We start from the raw sequence: 23,003 nt of genomic DNA on the forward strand, positions 1-23,003 counted from the left end.
ATACAAAAAGCATCATTAAGAAATTTTCATACCAGTTGATAGATCGAGGAAAAGAATATTTTCCTTGTCAATAGATGACGCATAAATATCGTAACCATGTGTCGTTTGTGATGGATAGAGTGCGATATCGCTGATATTTAATGTCGTTTTCACATCAAATGCGAATTTCAAACCATCGGCTGAAAAAAAAAATAATTGTGAATGAAATACTTAAGAAACTGATAAGAAAAAAATAAATTCTAATTACATGATATTTCTTGTACGACTAAAGTTACGCCTGTTTCTTGCTTATCTAATGTGACAAGATGTCGAGAATCAGGTGAAATTGTTGGTTTTCCTAAAATTTTTGGCTTATATGCAAGAACGGTATCAGTTAAATAATCCAATAATAATTGACCCGTTGGTCGATTAGTGACTGGTTCTTGGCATTCAATTACTACAAACCCATCTGAAATAAAAAATAGAATAATATAAGAAATATTTATAGATTTATAACATATATTTGTTAAATTCACAAAGTATTGAATTACGTACATAGAACCGAAAATTGAACATTAACTGGAACACAATTATAAGAACTTAAATCAGCGCTACGTGTATATTTCATATTCTTCAAATCCAATTTGTACATGTTACGTTGATTTGCGTGACTCACATAACCGTACTTGAAGATGTTTTCAATATCCTAAATGGATTAAAAAATGTACAGTAGTATTTCATTTATGTATCTTCAAAATAAATAATAATTTTCAATAATTATATTTACTTGTGGTTCAGGGATATAAATATTTTGGATTATATCGAATTGCGCATCAATGGGTTCTGGTCGGATAGCGCGATGCTTTTTCTTTTGAGCAGCATCTTCGATTACTTGAACAGTTTTCACATCGATATCTTTCTGATTTCGCCAATTCAATATCCATACTTGATCAAGAGAAGGAACGTACCAAAGTTGAACAGGATTTTTATCTGTTGGTATTACCTAACGAGAAAAAAGACAAGATTTATTTTCATAATATATTATGATTAATCAATTAACATAATATTAACAAATAAAAGTTTACTCACGTCGACTATAACCATTTGTATTTCACTAATAACAAGTACGCGATCTTTATCCGGTTGGCTGACATATACATATCGATTTGCGACATTGATTGCACGTCCCCATGAGCAAGGGATACCTTTAACTCCACACACATGCTCCTAAATTATGAAATTGAAGGAAATATATAAAAATATAAAACCGATTTTATTGTCTAGAGATTAGCAGCTAGAGTATAATAATTAAATATTTTAAAAAATTATTTATGTTATAATAAATAATAATATAATAAAATAATTTGAGAAATACAGTTTGATTTGAGAAATACATTTGAAAGCCTTGAACAATCACAACGATCTGGATTATGAAGGCTTAAAATCAAATAATGCGATAAATAATTATGTAATAACACATTTGATTTTACCTGTGTACCTGGTATAACATCCGTAGATCGAATTTCATGCCGCGGTCGACAAGCAGATGGCTCGTATACCAAAATTCCCCATTGGTGAAATGAGAAAAATCTTCGCTCCTCACTCTCAGTCGCTAGATAAAAGTATAATTATCATTTATCATCAATTTATCTAGATAAATAATAAATTTATATTTATTCACATTTGCAATAATTGTACACATCAATCTGATTTATGTATTATATGATAAAGAACTTTTCTTAATTTGTTTTCTATTAATTGTATGAAATAGAAAAAAAAATAGATCTGTATCATATGCTTGTAAATAACTTACTTGGAGTAGGTTGTTCTTGAACCACTAAACTACTGATGTCTCTGGTAATACCACCAATGCTGGTAGCTTGACACATATAAGCCCCCGTATCGGCGTAATCAACGTTCTTAATGATAAGTTTAGTACCGTTTCCAATAAGATTATATTTGTCCGGTTGATCATGGTTCAGCGCTTCGTCGTTTTTTAACCATTGAACTCGCGGAAGGGGTTCACCAGCCACGTGACATCTTATATTTGCCTCCTCTTTCAAACGTTTCGCTTGAAATCGCGGTGTCACTTTTACCTCGGGAATAGCTAAGAGTCGAAAACTTTTTAAAAATGATCGTTCTTTGCAAAAAAGAAAAATATCGATAAATCATGTAGTATTTTCTAAAACTTACTATGAATAGTCAACACGTGTGTTTGAACGACATCCTGATTTCTAACTGCGTGACAAGTATAATTTCCAGCATGTATCAGTTGTACTTTTGTTAGATAAAGACTGCCATCGTTGAATACTCGGATCTATCAAATGAAAAAAGTTATTGTTGATTGATTATTGATTATATGTGAAATATATGGTTTATTTAACAAGTATATTTAGCGATTTTTTAAGAAATTGTTTATCATACCTCAGGCTCATTCAGTGTTTCTAAATCGGCTCCATTTCGTTGCCATACTAAAGGTGGTGGTGGTGTACCCGTAACATCGCATTTGATCTCCACATTATCACCCACTCTTGCAGAAATATGATTCACTTCGAGAGACTTGTCTAGAGACACCACTGAGACACCTATGAACGATTGCGCTAGTTTAAAAAATACTTTAAGTATACGATAATATTCTTCATTTTGTGTACATAATTTATATAAATATATATGTATAAATATAAAATTTATATTTAAATTTTAATAATTTAAATTTTTGCTAAAAATCGAGGGGCTCAAATAAAAATAAGAATATGCCAAATTATCATAAATTGTGAACATAATTTTATAAAAGGAAATTGAAAAAAAGCTTTATATTCATAACATAATGAGAAATTATATCTGTTTTAAATTACATGATTTTGCTCAATGAAATACATATGATGTTGTATTAAAAAATTACCGAATTGAATGAATGAACAAAATAATGATACAAAAAATACACATGGCATAAAGTTATTTTTCATTGGATCCCTTAATTATTACTTATAAAGAACGTCACTGAATAAAAAAAAAATATTTGCAAAGTTTTTTATTTTCGTTTCTACTATGATAATTAAAGAATTGAATAATTCAAAAGACAATTACTTACTGTAGAGTTTGCTGAACGCCATGTAAAATTCATTCACGTTCAATTTTCCATCGCCATCCGTATCATCATAACTAATCATATGTCCGAGATTGCAGCCTCTGCACAACTCTTCTAAATCTTCGTTCTCCGCGAACTATATAAATATAATAAAAAATATCTACAATCATCGAATAGATTAATCACGAAGAGGTTAAAGTAAAGAAAAATTACCTGTTCCAACTCTTCGCGTTCCAAATTGCCATTATTGTTTCGATCGTAATGAGAAAACATTATACTGACGAGATATTCTTTGCTATGATTGTCTTGCGACATTAATCTCGCGTGATTGTAAAGCAACAAATTATCCTGCAATGGAAGAATAAGTATCAATGATGATGAAGATATGACGAAGATTTAAGCTTTATTTTATTATTATTTTACCTTCATAATTTCGTATTCTTGATTCGAACATTCCTTCGAGTCGGAGTCGTTCTTGTCTGGTATCAAGTTGTCTTTCAAACCACCCTTCTTTCGATTCCTAGATTTTGGATAAGATACAATCTTGCTCGTTTTGAGGGATGTTCTGTTCATGTGTAAGGTTCTTCGAATGTGAGCATTCTCGATATCTGTGATTAATTTGGAAAAAACGAGATGGTTATTTTAATTTAATTATATTAATCATTCACCAATTTCTACATAATTTAAACGTGACTTCAATAGAATGGTGTCGATGAAATTAGTAGTTATTTTTGCTAGTTTACAGAGAGTTTTTAGATCTTCATCATTTAAAATTTTCATGATTTTCTTTTTTGTAAAATAATAATCAAAATCATAATTTATCATTTATGAAATTTTATACACTTTGGCGTTTCATTTTTCTACAACTTTTTATTATTCAATTTTTTCAAAATAACTTCGAATTTAATTATCATTTAAAGAACTCCTTTAAATGCAGAATCATCAAATCATCATGATTCATTTTTTTTAAGATATAATTATACAACGAATAGTATATAATCTAATCAATCTTATATCTAACTCGTTACCCTTCTAATATTTTAATTAATAAATTTTAATAGGATTGATAAAAAAAATTTTATTAAAAAAAAATAACAAATTTGTGAAATATCACACGCAACAATCTAATAATAACAACAATAATTAACAATTTTTACCGTGATGCAGACATCGCATGAGTCTACTTTTGGTCAACGACGAACCGGAATGGCAGGCGGCCCTGTGAAGCTCGCAATGATTTGCATAGATCTTGCCATTGCTCGCGCAAACAGGTCGATGCCTCCGTGGGCACTTTCGCATGCATACGCACACCGCGATTGTGTTGTTCGGTGAAAGTTCGCATTCTTTGCCGATCCCGCAATATTTTGAGGCGCAGGGATCGATCGAATGGGAGCCTGAAAAGAGAAATAAGAGAGGAGAGACGTCACGATTTCGCCGTTGGCTTCGAACAACATCGAAAGCTGTCCTCGAGCGATTGATTCCGCAAATACACGTGCGATTTGTTTTTCCGATCGTTGCGCGTTCGTACACGAGACTCGGTTGAATTGAATTGAATTCGTCCACGTATTGAATAAGTGAAATTATTTAAATCTCGAGACACAGATATCTTTTCATTCCATCTCCTTCGTGAATTCGTGATCTCCTTGTCCCTGGTCGGAGTTCGTTTATTCATCAAAGAGACTCTCGAATATTTTATTAAGAAGAAGGACTTCGTTTAAATTTCGAGTCGCTTTTATTATTTTATCCCTTTTATTATAGGTTTGGAAAGGAAACGCGTATTGAACAAAGAATATTGTATTGGAGCTATTTCTGTTGTTTGTTTTTTTCTTTTTTTTTCGAATTTTGCATATACACATATGTACGAAATTGTACGAATGCTCGATATGTATAAATGTTGAACGATAAAAATCATATCAATGAAAATTATTATATAATTTAATTATTATATAATTAAATTTATTCATTAATTATTAGAAATTCAATCAATTAAGATGTAAGCTTTCTATCATAAAAGTCTAGATATTATTCTTATGAATATTTAATTATTCTATGAATATTTAAAATCTGAAATGGATAGAAGAACTGTCTGTAAAAGTCACGTAACAAATTCATTATTGGAATATCACAGATGTTTAAATATTTTTTGTGATCCCTTTGCAATATATTTTCACAATGAATGTTTCGCAAATTTTATAAATATTATCCAACTTAGATCGAGATTTTTATCTCGATCTAAGTTTAAGTTTAACAAATATATCTTTGTTATTTGACAAATCTAATATTTTTGTATATATAGTGATTCACGAAAATATTTCTTTTTTATTTTTTAATAAAATCAAAATTTTCAATATATTTTCATTTCTTATAATATTGCAATGATGCAATGAAATAAAATTTTGAACTACAAAATGTTCAGAATTTAATGCTCATTTTATTGTAAAAAAAAAAAAATTCTCAGGCAAAATTGAATTGCATTCAAAAGATGAAAAGATGTCGAAATTTTAGGAGTTGATTTTGAACTACAAAATGTTCAGAATTTAATGCTCATTTTATTGTAAAAAAAAAAAAATTCTCAGGCAAAATTGAATTGCATTCAAAAGATGAAAAGATGTCGAAATTTTAGGAGTTGATATTTCACTTCTTCAAAGAGATACTTTTATCAACAAAAAAAAATTGCTATTACGCTTTTTATACATGCAAATTATAATCAGAATTTTTGGTTTAAATGAATTGTCCTCTGTAAAATATTATTCATAAATCAAATATTTTCATAAATCACTGTATGCGTATTATTATATTGAATTCTTGGTTACCGACGACAGATAAATTTGTTTTTCTCGATTTTCATCGTGTCATATCCAATGTTACAGAATAAACATACGCGTATTTGTTGCAATCAATACGAGGGTCAGCCGTGATTGTCGCTAATTAATACGCAAATTCGTAAAAATCACGGCAAAACTTCGAACGATCGTAACAACAATACCTTCGTGCATGTATAAATTCAATTCCTTTCTGATATTTAATATCATCGATTATTACATCGATTTTCATTGGACAATGTTCAAAGTGATCATAGCAAAAGAATCACGTATTTTCGTACATGCATATCATTTATTCATTTGAAAAGAGAAGTTGTACGCGAGTGGACCGCGTAATCAAATTACTTTTTAACCAAACAAAATTGTGATGTGCGTGATGTACTATATAATCGTAATAACAATAATAATCATGCTGCTTCTCTTTCTGGCTTTCGCAATATATTTTAATCTTTAACTCGAAAAAAAAAAGGGAACAAAGAAGAATCATGATCGAGGCTAATTAATACGCAAAAATTTGTAAAATTCACGACAAAGTTCCGAGCAAATCAATAACAACAACGCGTGTCTTCATTGTCTACTACAAATCGTTTTTTTCAATCGTTTTTTGAAATATATATATATATATATATTCGTGATATCGTTGATAATTGCAACGTTTTTTTCATCTGTGTTTCAATTTCTATGGACACGTCCAATGTAATCATGGGCAAAAATCGATGTACGTATTTCCATTGTATTTATGTATTTATTTATCTGCGAAGTTGCACGCGAATCGAATTATTTTTTTTAAATAAGAAACACGAAGTTTGACGGGCGATGTGCGCGATATTCTACGTGATCGCGATAATATTAATGCTTGCCCTAATTCTCTACGCTATTCTTGCCTCGTATCATTTAGTCTGAAGGAGAGGAAGAAAATAAGGAAGAATTATCCCTCGCGTTACAAGCAATAAAACGATTTAATAAAACGAGAAGAATAGAAAGTGGGAACAAGACGAAGATCTTACTAGCAATCCAGATCGTTGGTGCCCTGATTATCACCGGCGTGGTGTGTTTCATCCTTAAAATATATTACTTGACAATCTTCATTGTCAGTAATGGACGAGTACTAACGGTGTAAGCGAGAGTACGTTTCCCTTTTGCATCATTTTCTTCATTTTTGAAACGAGCATGTTTGAAGTGAACCGCGAAAATCTGAATAGCAGTTTATTATACGTCGCAAATTATACATTCATCACTGTGTAATCACTTAATTAACAAATGCTCAGCCGGGGAAGTTTTTGCGCCATCGAAAGAATAAGGCGAAATTCGCTTTAGAAAATTCGTGACTACGAATAAAGCGTTCACGGTACATATCACTAGAATGGCGAGAATTTTTTTTTTTTTTTTATTATTCTTGTCAGGTATCAAATGCACACCGCGTATAAACGCGTTCATTAATTTCTTCCGGCATGCCAACCAGTTTGTTAGTCTTTCAATTTTCATTTCTCTCGCGTCGAAGAAGAAAGAGGCGGTTCCACGTTAATTTCGCGAAGCCTCGACTTTCCAGACGCATCTTCACTCCTTCCCCATCCCCATCCGCGCGAAAATATTTTTTAACCGATCCCCCTTCCCTTTCCCTTTCCCCGCGGAGGCGAACGAAAATGAAATAAATTTTCCAGAAACAGGATGGCGAACGAGCTTTTCTTTTTTTCTTTTTTTTCTTTTTAATCGAGTTTCGGATTAAAACCGCCACCACTTACTTTCAGCGAGATACGATTCTTCGGGAATCGAGGATCGATCGATCGACGGTGGTATCGTCATCGAGAGGCTGTCACTGTTGGAGGATGACGCATCGTAACTCTCGGCCACAGTGAAGTCTCGGTGTCGCCTTGAGTGCTGAAAGGAATGAAAAATGCATACGTAAGAACCGCAGAGGAAACTGGGTTAAAGCCGCGAGAGGGTCAAGAAAAGAGAGTCTCGTGCGGTGTTCGCGGGGATGGAATCGATGATGGGCAGAAGGCACGATCGACCGTGCAGATTAGGCACGATCGGGGTTGAAGGAAAGAGGGCCGGCATCGTTAACCGAAAATTAGAGCGGGCCACTTTTGCCCATCGTCGTGGATACGGGGGATATCGTGTATATCGTGACGCGGCCCCATTCTTCTCCAAGAACTCACGGAATTTCGCTCACGTTTGACCAGAGCCGCCGACCGATGGTGCCTCTTTTCCATTTTTATTAAAACGTCGAACGCCGGCGCGGAGAGAAGGAAGGAGAGAAGCGTTATTAGCAAACTTTGTTACCCAAGTAATTTCTTTTGTGCCCGACCCGTTGTTGATACGAAACATCATCCACTATGAAAATTAATCTTCTTAAAAAAGCCGGCGGGAAGATGCTTCGAAGAAGGAGATTGCTTCTCCCTCGCATCAAACGATTTCCTCCCTCCTTTTTTCCATCTGCCTTTTCATCTTTAATTTTATCCTTTGTTCGACGAACCATTTCGAAATAAAATAAACATATAAACAAATTGTCCCAAGACGATCCCTTTCCTCTTGTCTATCTATGTGTACAGCCCTCTCTCCCATTCTACAGCGAATCACTGGCTACTTGTTAATTTGTCAAACGTAAAATTATCAACTATTAGTTATTAACGGATTAATTTGTAAACTTTTATAAATATTGCTATTATAAATGGATAAATATTTGTTTAATATCTTTTTTTTTTTTGTTTTTTAAGTAAGAATTTTTCCATCTAATTATAAATCGTATACACAATCGTGTAAAATTTGAAAAGACGTGGATTTGTGATAAATTTTATTTTATTATCAATTATTATAATATATCTTTTTTATATATAAAAATACGTATAATAAATATTATATATCTTTTCTAATAAATGTTACATACCTGTTTTATCATTATCGTTGCTCGATGTATCAAAGATTTATATTTTTTTTTAAACTGACGAATTTCTTAATATATTTCTTACATATTATCTTGATATAACAATGATGATACTCTATTTTTGTTTTTTTTATAATTTTTGCACTAATGTTATTAAAGTAAAGTTACATTATAGATTTAAATTTGGACTGGATCCATCACTTTAATATTATATTTTGACGTAATAATACATAATACATCCTATTTTCATTTCCCAATAAATGTTAAATGTTATTATTATTGCTTCATGTTTCGACGAAACTATAAAAATATAATATTTCGACGATATAACTATGTAATTAACGTCAATATCGCGTTACAATCACGATATTCATTCGTCTATATCCCGAAGCGTGATAACTTATGAATGAAAATCATCATACATCATTTCTCATCCAGAATTTCTTAAAATAGTTTAAAGGATCCTCTTCGATCTTTTCAATTCTCTTGAATTCTTGTCGAAGGAACGAAAGATGATAAAGTATCAATATCAGGAGATAAACACGTTTGAAGGATCATTTAGCTTTCTCGTTCTTTTTCATTTGGAACGTAATGGGATACAATTTCTTTGTGAAGAAGAAGAAAAAAAAGGAGTGGAAAACAAGAATTGGATTTCAAAGCGATTTGGACACACTACTTGGCTCCGGTGGTTAATATACGAAGTTGAAATATCAGAGTGACATTGGAAAATATGAGTAGTTTTAGAGACCATTCATCCTCCGCGGCCGCGTTATTTCACAGAGAAATTTATGAGGACGCAGCGGCGTTCCGTATCTCCATTAGCGTCGCCTAAAATTGTTCATTCACGGAACGGGTGTTTTCAATTACTCCCTGAAATTACCGGCCGCGAGGGAGAACAACTCTTTGAGAGGGAACTTTAAGAATTAATTTAGATAGCATGGAAACTCGTCTTTAAGAATCATTAAACTTCAAGCAGTTCCCCTCCTCGTTCACGCGGATTCCGTTGGAATTGTCCGTGGTTTCGTTACTTTTGTGATCGATCCCAGATACTTTTTGAATATATTCTTCTGCGAGTATCTAGATACTTGTTCTAATAGTGGATGAGCGGATAGAAGAAATTATTAAAAGAATAATTTTAGGAAATTTTATAACAAAAAGTGTTGAACGTATTGTATCATTTCTTAAAGAAATTTGGATAGTGCAGGAAATAAATAAATAATATCGTTTTGAAAGTCTAATTGCAATTGCAAAAAATCTTGTTGTAAATTTGTGAAACGACGAGTTATCAGTCAGAATTTTTGTCGAAATCTTTGATCCCAAGAAATAATTCTCGTTAATAATAATTAAGAATGATGATAATATGAGATAGCGTAATTTTTTAAAAAAAATAATAAAGTTAATAAATACAATTAATAAATAAATACAATACATTTTAAAATATAACAACACAATCACTTTTTTAATAATCACATACGCAAATTCCGCTCTGTATAATATACTATGGATTCATAATAAGTATCCAGTTCTTCAAATTCATTGTTGGCAAATTACAGCATAAATTCCATTGAAATATTCACACTCAAAAACTTTCTGTTGCAGCGGGAATAAAAATTGTCCATTAAACAAAAGAACATTAATGAGCCAGAGCGACTATTGTGAAAAATCATTGCATTTTTTATTTTATTTAAGTTTTAATCATGGTAAAAAATTTTATTATTATACATAGAAAATCTTGATGAAATATCAGAGACATATATATTGCTATTCTATTTCATATTCCTATCTTTTTATATCTTTTTATTATTTATTTAATATGTTAACAATTTCGAGATATTTTTGATTTCGATAATACATCTCAATTCAAAACTCGGCAGACACTTGTCAATACGTTTTAAAAAATGAACATTATGATTACAATATGATATTGACAATAATTAATTATTCCTATCCTAAAGAAATATTATATTTTAATAACTTTAAATAATAAATCTAACTCATTAAGCATCAAGTAGCAACAACCAATAACGCGCAACATTATTAAGAAAAAAAAAATATATAATTTATCTCTCTACAAATACTCTCTATAAATACTTTCTATCAAATTTTATAACATCGTACAATTTTCAATTTAGTATTAAAAGAAAAATAGGTAAACTTAGAAACGTACAATTCTATCATATTAAAAAAAAAAAAAAAAAAAAGGAAAATAAATTCACGATTTAATATCAAGAACGATTTACAAGCACGAGAACACGGATCGTAAACGATATCAGAACTTTCACCGTGCAATTATCTGAAAGAGGATAATCACTGGATCATGAAATTTAACAATGCATAAATTACAAACCAGAGGAACGACGAACACTTTTCCTTCGCGGATGTGTATCTCATACTCTTCGCTCTTCTTCGCCCCACGTTTTTATTAAATCGATCACCGGCGCAAATAGCCAATCCGTTTTTTTCCCGGGGAAAAATTGCGATTCAGAGGCAGGGATACATTCACACCGTTGGACACCGTTGCCGCCCGTTCCAATTACGGCCACCTATTTCGCCGGTTCCTCGACTTGCCTCGTATTAACGCGTGTTATTTTGGTTTATCGATTAACGCTGTCGGCGGGGCCCGATCCCATTGATTACACCGTGCGGGATTTTAACAATACGAGAGAATCGCGCGAAAACCGGACGTATCCGCTCGTTCTCGTTCTCCAAAATCCCAAAAGCACGAGAAATGCTTCGTCAAATGATAGATATAGATCCTCGGCGCGAAGGGGGCGGCGCAAACTTGGTTGGAGGTAAATACAGGGAAAGGTGGTACATGTTTAGACGTTCATTAGAAGATAAGGAAGGAAGGGGTAACGGAGTTCACGGAGAGCAGAACGTTGCTCGCCGCGAAATTTAACGCTCGTAAGTACGCCCCCTCGCGCACGGGATCACGGGTTGCTATTATTTTCCTTCCGAGATAATTAAATGTTGCGGGTTGGGGGCCGTTTTGCCATGGCGCAATTCCTTGAACGACGACGGTAATTAATTGATAAAACGGTCGAGCGGATACGAGGAGGGATAGGGGTTGGGGGAGGATTGGTGGGGGTGTATAGGAAGGGAGGATTCGAAATGAGAAGAACAACAGCGATGGAAATTAGTCAGTTTGCACAGGCTCGAATTCAGTTGTCAGACGTTGTTTGCATTTACATTTATCATGGGTGTCGTGCAATCAAATCCGCTTCAGGCCGCGCCGAGAATTATCCTGGCCGCATGTGGGAGGACAAATGCCGGCACCGATCCAACCACCCACGCGCGCTGGGTAAATTCTGGCACGCCAACAATTATGTTGGACTACACCGTTACACGATCCACGGGACGAGTAGTGTCCGGTATGGTGCTGCACATGCATCAGAACAAACACTTCCGGTCAACATTAGCGGAATGGCCAGCACGGGCCAGCTCGAGCAACGACAAGTCAGATGTTCACATTGCTGCGATTTTGTACAAGAAGTAGAGAAGGAATTGAAAAATTTGTGTTGCTAATATTCGACTCGATAAATACTTTTGTACTTGAACGTATATTTTCTTGAATTTTTCGATAAATATTGATTTTATTCAAATGATAAATATATACTCTTCAAATGATGAAATTTATTAACATATGTAACTTTGAAGATAGATAAAGATGATATTTTTAATAATACATTGTATTTTTGCAGCTTACTAATAGAAGTTCTTGTAAGCTAGTTCAAGATTCATTATAATATTATTTCGATTTCTAATTGGTAAAGCTTGCGATAAATTCTTATTGCATTGAATTTATGAATCAGTTTCTTTATGAATCGGATAGTTCTCGTTACAGAAACGGTTTGTATTTTGTATTTAATGAGATATTTCCCTTTTCCTTTACTATTTCCTGTTCAATTTTGCATTGTAACGTATGCAATGGTATCCATTATCGTATTCATTATCGTATCATGTTGGATTCTTTTTTACTCCTTAATAAAAGGATATATATAACAAAAAAATGTGGAACTATCTTTTTATTGTTAGAAACTCTTTCAACTTGAAAAATGAAGCAGCGCAACACGAACTAAACTCTATAAAGAATGAGAGAAGAAATATTATTTCGCTCATTTTGAAGATGAAAGAAGGTGAAGTAGGACACATGTTTATTGTAATATATAGATTCGATTGTATAGAGGTAGATAACATTGTCACAGAGTCAAAAGATTCAAATTGGATAAGCCTAAGGTTGAGAGATTTACCACAGATGGCATAAAAATCGAGGCGGATTCGCCATGAACCATTTCCAGAAACGAGGGATTTACGAACTAACCTGAGAGTCAAGGACGACCTGGATGTTGAAAGAGCCTTTCTGGGAGAGCCTCCAGCTCTCTGCCTACTTTCAACAAAGGTTGAGGAACAATCCTCCTCGGTCATTTTAGATTCAACACATTGAGACCTTAGTTTGATCACGAAATCTTAGATTATAGGGTGGCTTGACAATAAAGTGATCCCCTTCAACTTCGAAATGGCCCGTGATAGAGACCCTTATTATCATCAATCTCGACGAAAGTTCGGTAACGAGTTCTCAAATTTGAATTGGTCGACTTAATATCTACTACTTGTAGACGTTTTCAATATTTTAGAAATATTCCACGATCTTGGTGTTACTCTATTCTTAGCCATTTCAACTCGATATCACACTTTTTTAGATGGCCGAAGATGAGTTTTAATATCGCGAAATGGTCCAAAAATGAAATGGCCTGGAGTCTGATTGGGATTACTGTACAGTCAGACGCGAAATTCTTGGTAGAAAAGGAAATTCTTCTTAATTTAAAAATTCTGACGAAAGTTTGCAAGTAGAGGATAATGGATTAATTACAAAGTTTTATTAGAAAACAAAAGTTTCTTTATGCTATAACTCGTTAGTTAAGTTTAACGCGAAGAATTTTATACGGGGCTGTACAACGTTCCGTGCTAAATTCTAATTCAGTTCAATGATTTGAGAGACGGGAAGCGGTGTTGTCTTTCTATTTTTTTACGAATTTAAAAAATTTTTTTGATTAAAATTTTGTGCACACACACACACATATACGTTTTATTCACTCTTCAAATACCAAATTCGTTTATTTCCGCACTAATTGCATTCAAATATTATTACGGCCGTGTATATATACATATTGTACGAATATAACCGCAATTTCGACGCGGGCGCGTGCGAACACACGTATAAATAATTCCCGAATATTGTATAACGATATAATACAAATGCATGTATATTTCATGTATGCACGCGTTTATCCACACGTTTTGGGTCACGTTCTAAATAACGTTTTCTTTTAATAGAAAACGCGAGCTATTTCGATGAATCGTATTTGAGTTTGATCGATTATTACCATTACGGTAAGTGGGTCAATGGTGCGCTGGAATCTATTGGAAGGAAGAGCCGGTTATGCCATTTCTTGCTTCGAGCAGGGGTTGTCAGGCGAATGACGTTGAAATACACCGATGCACTCCAGCGAGGGTAGGCTTTGTCAATGTCCCGAACGATTCTTTGCCTATCCTTTGTTACATCCCCCCATTGTCACCGACCACGAGATCGCAACGTGCAAGTGCAAACACATTTCTATACTCGTGTACTTTTTTCTTATGCTATACTATTCTTGTCTTTCTCTCTCTTTCCTTCTTCATTCGGGTGCAGAGCAATCGAACGTTGGATTAAACGAAAGAAACCAGGAATCACCGCTGTTGTTTCTCGAATTTCTCGAAACAAATCCACTCGCTTCTCTTCTTCTTTCTTTTTTTTTTTTTTTAACTCCTTCGAGCATTTGCTCTTGGTAATTTCTTGTTTCCTCCTCTGCACCCTCCTCGTCGATAACTCGTCGATGCTCGGCCAATAGCAAAAGGGCGACGATGCGGAAAAAAGAATTTCGAGGGGTGCAGCAACCAGATCGAACTATAAATTCGTTTCAAGGGAATATTGTTTTCTGGAAGGGATGGGTGTGTTGGAGGGCAGGGAAGTTAGCGTGAAACGGAAATGGTTTCTTCCATCTTTCTCCCCTTTTTCCCGTGTTGTTCTTTACTCTCGTGATAAATGGTTCCGTGTCGAGGACACGATAATTATGTTAAACGATATAACGCAGAGATAGAGGTTTCGATACTCACCTTGTAACCGGCCACGGAGACCACGTAGGTGGATGCGATCGACAGCAACAGGAAGTAAAGGGCCGCGATTTCGAACATACACCTCATCTGGAAATAAATTCAACGTGTGTCAATAGAAATTCTTCCGCTCGAAAGTGGAGTCGATCGATTTCAATTAGATATATTAGTTCGTTTATTTCGTTAGTTCGTTCATTTTAGTAGTATGGAGTCATCCTATGATTGAAATGGAAACACAAATTTATAGCAGAATTATACGAATTAATAGAAGATTCGGATAATGGAACAATAATTATATTTGAGAAAAATAATATGCTTATTTGCAATAATAAATTGATACAATGATATAAATTTCTTAAGTAATTTCGATTTCACTTTAGTGTTAAAAAATTATTAAAATTAAATTATTTATTAATTTATTAAAAATTTTTTAATATAAAAAATATTTATATTAATTAAAAAGTTAAAAAATTATTAAAATTATATATTTAGGTTTTGATATTGTATGTATAGATATAAATGTCAATTTTTAATTAAATTTTATCATCACTGCTGGTAAGGAAAAGCGTCTACTTACATTGTTGGAATTATAGGTAGTGTATAGTTCAGATAATAGAATTTTCGATTAGTAAAACGTTCAGATAATGGAGATTCTACTGTACCTTACATTTTTTCTTTACTATTCTAATATAAAGTTAAGGATATATTTAACATATTTATTGTAATATACCATTCAAATAATCTTTTCGATTTTTTTTCATCTAATTTCTTATTATATTTACATATATCAAAAGAAATTTATTTTCAAAATATTCAACATGCCCTTTAATCTTATTTAAATAAATATCTGATTATTCGAGATAATTTTATATTTTATTATTATTGATTTTTATTATTTTTATTATTGATTTATTTTTTATTATTGATATTTTATTTTATTATTATTATATTTTATTATTATTGATAAAAATCTCTTCACATTAACGAAAAATAAATCATAATATCGTTAAAATTTCGCGCATTCCAATAACAACTTTCCAACGATTTCTAATGATTAAATGGCGACTCGGTTCGTCACTTCACAAAAAAAAAAAAAAAAAAACCCGTTTAAATGATCCATCGGTGATATATAGCGACATGAAAATCGCAACATTTACGTCGCGAAATATTGGTCGAATGCACGCGAAGCGTTCGCGGGCAAGTTGATATTTTATAGTTGTACTACGCTCGCAGAAATGAAACGAATCGGATGGAGAAAGATTGGCGTCTACGTTTTGCCGATTTAATCCATTTTCGTTGCACCGATAAATCATCGGGTCAATAACTCAGCCTGTTATAAAATATTCGGCCGAAGAATTCGTTTAATTTAATAGCGCGGTCGAGAAATAAATATTTATTTAGGCCGGATTGTGGCCAATTTTCAATTAGCCGGTGAACAAGAATCGTTTGTTTGATCAGAATCCCTTAAGAAGAATCCTCGGCACGAAGCCGAGTTTCTAGAAATTTAAACGCTTCCTTGCCTCTGCGACAATCCACCATCGAGATATTTTCCACCCTTTCATTTCCTCGCTGAAACTTAATTGTTCGTGCGATATTTAATCGCTGCTCCTCCGCGGAATCCATTTGTCTGTGAAGTGTGTAACGATGGGACGCAACGTCGCAAGCAGAGTTGAATGGATTCGAATTCTTTTTATTTTTAGAGGAAGAAGGAAGTATATTTTTTGAAAGCAGGAATTTTCTATGAATATTATTTTGAAATGAAGATGTTAAGAGGGTATCTTATTGATTTGAAATTCTTTATTGATTTCAAAATCAATTCTTGCAATTTTTATATCTAATCATATGCAATAACGAATGATTATATCATTTTAATAATATCATTTTCTTTGTTGGATTTTTTAGAAACATTTTTCCGTATATATTTTTGATCAATGATAAGTAAAAGAATTAAAATAAAATTATTTGTTAATTATTATTATTTATAATTTTTCTAAATTTATATATTATAAGAAATCAATGAAATTTACGTTTCAGATTTTTCGATTATGATAATTCGATTATGTTAAATATTTAAAAGAGTATTTCGATTCAGTCCAAGTTTTGAAATTCATATTTATAAGCAGATTTTCACAATTTGCAAGTATTTATTATAAGATTTGAAGTGGCTTCACAAATATCGGAATAAATTATCACATCTTAATATTCAAATTGGTTTTGATTTATACGTGTATTAAACTTCCATTCCATTGTTTAACATCATTAGACTTTACATTATCGCCAAAATCCAAATAATGGGATTAATTAATACCGTGACCTCTGACAAAAATTATTAGAGAACTTGTACCTCGTAATATCAAGCAACAATTACATTTTTTTTTTCAAAAAAAATTTTCCTTAAAAAATTCAACGAAATGAATTTCTTTCCATCACAATTCGATTACACTAAATACTAAAAATACTAAACAGTTAGAGAAGATTCAATTCAATCTAAATCTCGAAAATGCATATTCATAACAAGAATTTCCACAATTTCCACACTTTATTTATATACAAAGTCTCAAGAACCATCTTGAAAATACTTGAAACGAACCATCTTTGAAATCGAAATGAAACAAATTTGCATTGAATTTAATTCAAACGTATAAATAAATATCGATCTCATCACCAGTTGCACGTCGTTTTTATAAATCGCGGAAACGAGCGTCGAGGGGTTTGGCTGGTTTCAACCATTTTAGAGTCGTCTTTTTCCACGTGGACGGGGGAGGACGTGGAAATATTGGCAGGAATTGGATGGATTGCCGCGCGTATATTCGATAAACACCGTGACACGGTTATAGAGAACTTATATACGGGAATATTTTGTTTCTAATCGCCTTATCGGCAAAGGCGATTCTCGTCCATGCACGAATCCGTGCGACCTGTTTAACGTGGCCGGGCAAATATCACGCGGGGAAAATGAAGACGCCAGCGAGCGCACCGCGTGTATTAATTAAAAGTGCCAGCTCGCTGTTTCTCCTTTGAACCAGTCAGTTTTCATTCGAAGCGAAAGCCTGCTCGCTTCTGGGGGCGGTGAGCAGCGCGCGCGCGATTTTCGTCGAAAAATTTTTTCCCCCTTTCCTTTTTCCTCCCTTCTTCTCTTCTCTTCTCTTCTCTTCTCTCTTTTTTTTTTTTTTCTTTTTCAATCCGCTCGATCCAACGTCGAAACGTCGGAAATATTTTCAACGAAAAATATCACGCGACGAGAATAATCCTGTCTCGATATTGTATCGTAAATCGGTAGTTAGAGAAGCACGGAGATACGTATAAAATTATAGAAAATAATTTTCCCTTGGTGGAATATCGTTTCAACGAGCCCGTTCCGTTTATACGGAGTCGTAAATATCAATTAAAACGCAGAACCCAGCGCAATCAGTTTAATGTATAGAAAGTTGAGGATTAAATAAATCTTCGAGATTTAATCGAGAACAATTTCAAATTTAGAAAATTAAATGATTTTAACATTTTCCTTTTTTTCATCCACTTTTCTCTTTGAACTTCCCTCCTTCCCTCCCCTCGATAATTTAACCCAATTATCCTCGCGAACTTCTCGAATCGTTTCCATCGTCTCTCGTTTCCTTTTTTTTTTTTTTTATCTCTTTTTTCCCTTCCACGACCGAGGTATACCGTTTCAAATCGTAATCCGATTTGATCGATTAAAAAAGGGAGGTTGAAAATCCCCGAAAAAAACTCTGGCGGCGATTAAAATAAAATTTCATCCAAGAATTATATACATATACGAGACGAGAGACCATTTATCCGGATGTACCGCGGGCTAAAGTGTCTCCAAGACGGATCGCGCCCCTCCCACCTCCTCTCCGCCAATCCGGAGATTGAGCCTTTCAACCCGCAAGATACCAAATTTTTCTCACGTACACGCCATATAACGTACGGTGAAAAATGAATTTCCCTTAACCGTATTCCCGCGTTATACAGGGGGAGGATGCTTTATTTAGCCTGTTTAATCCGCGCGCGTGAACCGGAAGATAAATCCGGTTGGTTGGAGGACGTCTCACCGCTACGAGTCGTAAATCGAGGCGGCGTCTCTTGGCCAGAGAAGAGAGTTCGGTCCTTCCCCTATCCCAAGCCTCGAGTACCGCCCTTTTTGAATTCATCCCGGCCTTTTCAATTCGAAGAGAAATAGCGTTGACGAAGGGGGGTCATATTGTTGTATATAGATCCCCAAGCCAGGGGCCGATGTACTCGAGAAACATCGTTTATATATTCGTTTATATAAATGATCGACTCGCTGAAAAATCCGGCCGAGATTCTTGCCACCGCTTTCTTCCGGGTCTGGGAAAGAGACGAATCGAGAATCGATTCGAAGCACGCTCCCCGTTGTTTTCCACCGCGTCGCCCGCGTTTGCCCTTTCGCGTGTCGAGACGATTTCGAAGTTATCGTTTCGGGGGACGAGGGGACCGAGGGTCGACCGAGGGATCCGATGTTCAGACAGGGTCTTATCTTTAAAGCTCTCCTCGGAATCCTCCGCTTTCAGATCGCTTAAGTAAGTCCTTTTCGCTCCGTTTAGCATTCTGATTTCCGACCAAGGTTTATGAACTTTCCAGCTTCGAACTTCGTTTTTTATTGAAATTGAAACGCGATTGAAAAAGTTGGTCGGAGGAGGGAGGAGGGATTGTGCGTTACCGCTTCATTCTATCTACCGCGTCTTTTCTGCTTAATTAATGCAGCCTCGAGCATGGTGATCTTCGGGAGGAGGAATTAGGAGGGTTGACATTAAGGGAAAATCTTTGAGTTATGGAAGTTTCGAATTTTCAAATATGAATTTTAGGATACGCGTTCAAAAATGTAATTTATATCGTATGCCCGAATAATCCGTATATTTGAATAATCGATTTTCCAATAATCGATATTCTATTGTATATTTTACTATAATGCATGTATTAATAAAAACTGACTGAAAAGAAGGTGAAAGTAATTGATTATATCGAATTTTTCGAGTAGAAATTCAAATATCTTGAAATCTGTACCAATATGTATATGTATATTACATTTTCTACTTGTGAAAATCTCACTTTTCCCTCTACGGTCTAATATTATTCTTTCTTCTTTCTCAAAGCATTGCTTGTTGCTTCCGGTAGGAGTATTCCCTTCTGGCATCTTTGGACTTCTTTCCTTATCGTGGGATTTTTTTTTTGTTTTCTTTTTGATATCCTCATGTCGCTACTTTTTTTTCATTACTCGTTTCTTTCTTTCCCTCCTTCTTTTTTGATGTTCTCAAACGCTAATTCTACTTTATTGCCTTTATTGTCGAAATTACTTTTTTTTTTTTTCTTCTTTTTTTTTTAACATCCTCTTGTCGTTTCTCGCACTTCTAATTTTATAATTCTCTTGTCGCTACAATTTACTCGCTACAATCCCTCCCCGTCTCAACGGTGGAATAACGTTCATTTCCGTGAAATGTGGAAATTTTTCCATGTTCCAATTTCATCGGGATAAAGTGCGCCCCAGAAGAAGATATTTACCGACGAGAGGACACCCTTGGGGATGATAGATTATTTTCCACTGCTAATTCCGGATAGGCACAAGTGGAAAATCCTTAGAAATAATGACAATGGTGAATCGGACGCAAGGATCGATTTTGGTGAAAGTGGCCACTAGCGTCCACTACAGTGATCACTGATTTGGTCACAGAATGGTCGGCCATGGCGAGTTGTTGACCTTAGTCGATGGAAGGGATGGAGTGGGACAGTAGATTCAGACACTCCAAAATCCCCAAGTGGAAGTGGAAAGAAGGGAGAATTATTTGCAGAGTGAAGAAAAAAAGATATAATTCATCCCCGTCTTGAAAATGATGCTTAACCTATCTGGATATGGCACTTTACCATCCATCCAACACTTCACGGTACTCGACCATTCTTTAATGAGGGTACATATATATACGTATACGCGTGATATTAAAGTTGTTATTGATTTTGGCCGCTGATCCGCATATGTGCTGTACTCTAATCGTTGTTAACTCTGCATCACCTGCGTCCTCTAGTGTCATTAATCTAATATTATTTAATATTATGACGCAAAACTTAAAAGGAATTCGCAGGACGAGCGGATTATTTTAAGAAATTGAGAGCAAATATTTCATGAAATGAATTATTTCAATAGATCAATTTTTTAATTTTTAATTTAATTCGTCTTACTTGAAATTCCTTTGATTCCTTAAATTTCTTTATCAAATGATAAATAATGATTTATAAATTTTGCGCAAGTGTAATGAAGATTTATAAACATAATTGCATGTTACAACATTTCACGAGTTGACATTATTATAGCAGTCATTCTACCAATAAATTGTTGCTAATTGATTATCAATTAATTAATTAATAGTTAGTTACATATACAATCGAATAAATAAATAATAGTTTCTACCTCGAGCAATATAGTTACGATACACACTTATTTGAAATTACAAAAGAAATTGTTTCGTTTCATTTTATTTTAAAGTGTCTTTAATTTTAAATTAACCTAAACATAAAAATTCTAAAATTGAATAGAATATATAATACCCTCCGAGTACTATCGCCATCCTTTATATATCATCAGACATCTGCAAGTGAAATGCATTGCACTTGTATTTCATTAATCCGTATAAATGTATTTTATCAATTTTTCATCATAAAAAGATGAATAATAATAATAATAATATATCACAAGCATAAATAATCCTTTCATTAAAAAAACACGTTCTTAAAAGCATAAATTACTTATGGAATAACCTAATAAAAACGAAGAGAGAAAAACTAGGTTAAATTTGCAAAGATATCTAAAACCACCGGGTTGAATAATGTATCGCTTGTTAATCGCTTGTATATACGATTCTTAACGAAGCATCTTTCATCCTCTCGACGAAGAAACGGTTCAATTCATCGCTATACCACCACCACTCAAACCTACTCAAACATGTTTTTCACGAACTTCCTTCGTTTTCCATGAATCGAAGGAATCCTTTTCTCATCCGCCGGCTTAATCACGAGAGCCCGCGGTGTCTCTAATTTACATCCCCGTATCTTTGTCCCGTTAAAAAAAAGCTCGGCCGCCGGAAGACGAATTGCACGACTCTGTAATTATTCGAAGAAAGAGAGACGGTGGGGGTCACGCGGGGAGGTCGGGCAAGCACAACGAGGGAGGGAACGGGGCTGATATTTTTTTCAACGGAACGAACGTAGAAGAGGAAACGCTACCTGGTGGGCGGAGACGACCGGAGACGGAGAAGCTGGCTGGAATGGTTTATTGCGTGTGGAGATAATGGGACGATGCGGGTTTCGCTCGTGTTTTTTGTCTTCCAAGAATCCGTGCATTCGGTCCCCTGGTTTATCAATGGAATTGTTTCAACATCGTCATTTTAATTTAAACGTAACAAAATAATTCCTTATGCTTTTTAATATTAAAGCTAATGAGATGCTTGTCAATTTTACGTGTACGAAGAGACCTATTTCTTTTTTTTATAACTTTCACTTGTCCGTGTGAAAATTAAACGATTAACAGAATGATATCGCGGATACGATGAAACAATCGACAAAAATTCATAAAAATTATTATTGCTGTGTTAAATTAAGGAAGTGAATGGATAAATAAAAATATCGTTTTTTTTTATATATTCAAGAAAATAATTCGAATATTTTTCTTACAAGTTAAATGAAACATTGAAAACGTTTTTTGAGAAACATTGATAATCGTTTGACTATCGTTTTATCTCGGGTTATAGCAAAATTCATCGATCTCTTTATTGATCGTCTACGTTTTGTTCCCCCCGAATAAACATGAATTTCTTTTCCATTAAACTTCCACTTGGTAAAAGCAATTTGACCTTAACGAGTAATTACGTATTATTTGAATATACAGAGGCCGCTATTTATTCCTGGCCTGGGAGCAGCTAGGAGTAGAATAGGGAGAGGCCAAGTGAGTTTTATTCTTGCGGTTTTAAATTGCTACTCCAGTCCTTTTTATTAATCGCGGCCGAAAAAATATTCCACCAAACTGTGGACGTTGTTGCTCGACCTCTTGTGCACCTGCGACTCGTTCAATCGA

General features: G+C 34.1%; 1 protein-coding gene across 3 annotated transcripts in view; it reads right to left on the bottom strand.

Moving 5' to 3' along the window:
• The window catches only part of LOC122715606 (follistatin-related protein 5-like), a 61,988-nt gene that overhangs the window by 1,478 nt on the left and 37,507 nt on the right, over positions 1-23,003 (bottom strand). For 2 of the 3 annotated variants that reach the window (XM_043937950.1, XM_043938039.1), the window contains 15 exons: positions 14,927-15,013; positions 7,632-7,767; positions 4,225-4,461; positions 3,491-3,675; positions 3,281-3,415; positions 3,071-3,203; positions 2,404-2,564; positions 2,173-2,296; positions 1,793-2,119; positions 1,470-1,591; positions 1,069-1,206; positions 767-982; positions 535-685; positions 248-448; positions 33-179 (listed from right to left, as the gene is read on the bottom strand). In XM_043937950.1, the coding sequence (XP_043793885.1) occupies positions 33-179; positions 248-448; positions 535-685; positions 767-982; positions 1,069-1,206; positions 1,470-1,591; positions 1,793-2,119; positions 2,173-2,296; positions 2,404-2,564; positions 3,071-3,203; positions 3,281-3,415; positions 3,491-3,675; positions 4,225-4,461; positions 7,632-7,767; positions 14,927-15,013 (2,500 nt within the window). The remainder of the gene's footprint in view (positions 1-32; positions 180-247; positions 449-534; positions 686-766; positions 983-1,068; positions 1,207-1,469; positions 1,592-1,792; positions 2,120-2,172; positions 2,297-2,403; positions 2,565-3,070; positions 3,204-3,280; positions 3,416-3,490; positions 3,676-4,224; positions 4,462-7,631; positions 7,768-14,926; positions 15,014-23,003) is intronic. The other variant, XM_043938114.1, reaches the window with a different exon arrangement.

Source organism: Apis laboriosa, unplaced genomic scaffold, assembly GCF_014066325.1.
Source record: "Apis laboriosa isolate Shangri-la unplaced genomic scaffold, ASM1406632v1 scaffold104_cov149, whole genome shotgun sequence".
Lineage (NCBI taxonomy): Eukaryota > Metazoa > Arthropoda > Insecta > Hymenoptera > Apidae > Apis > Apis laboriosa.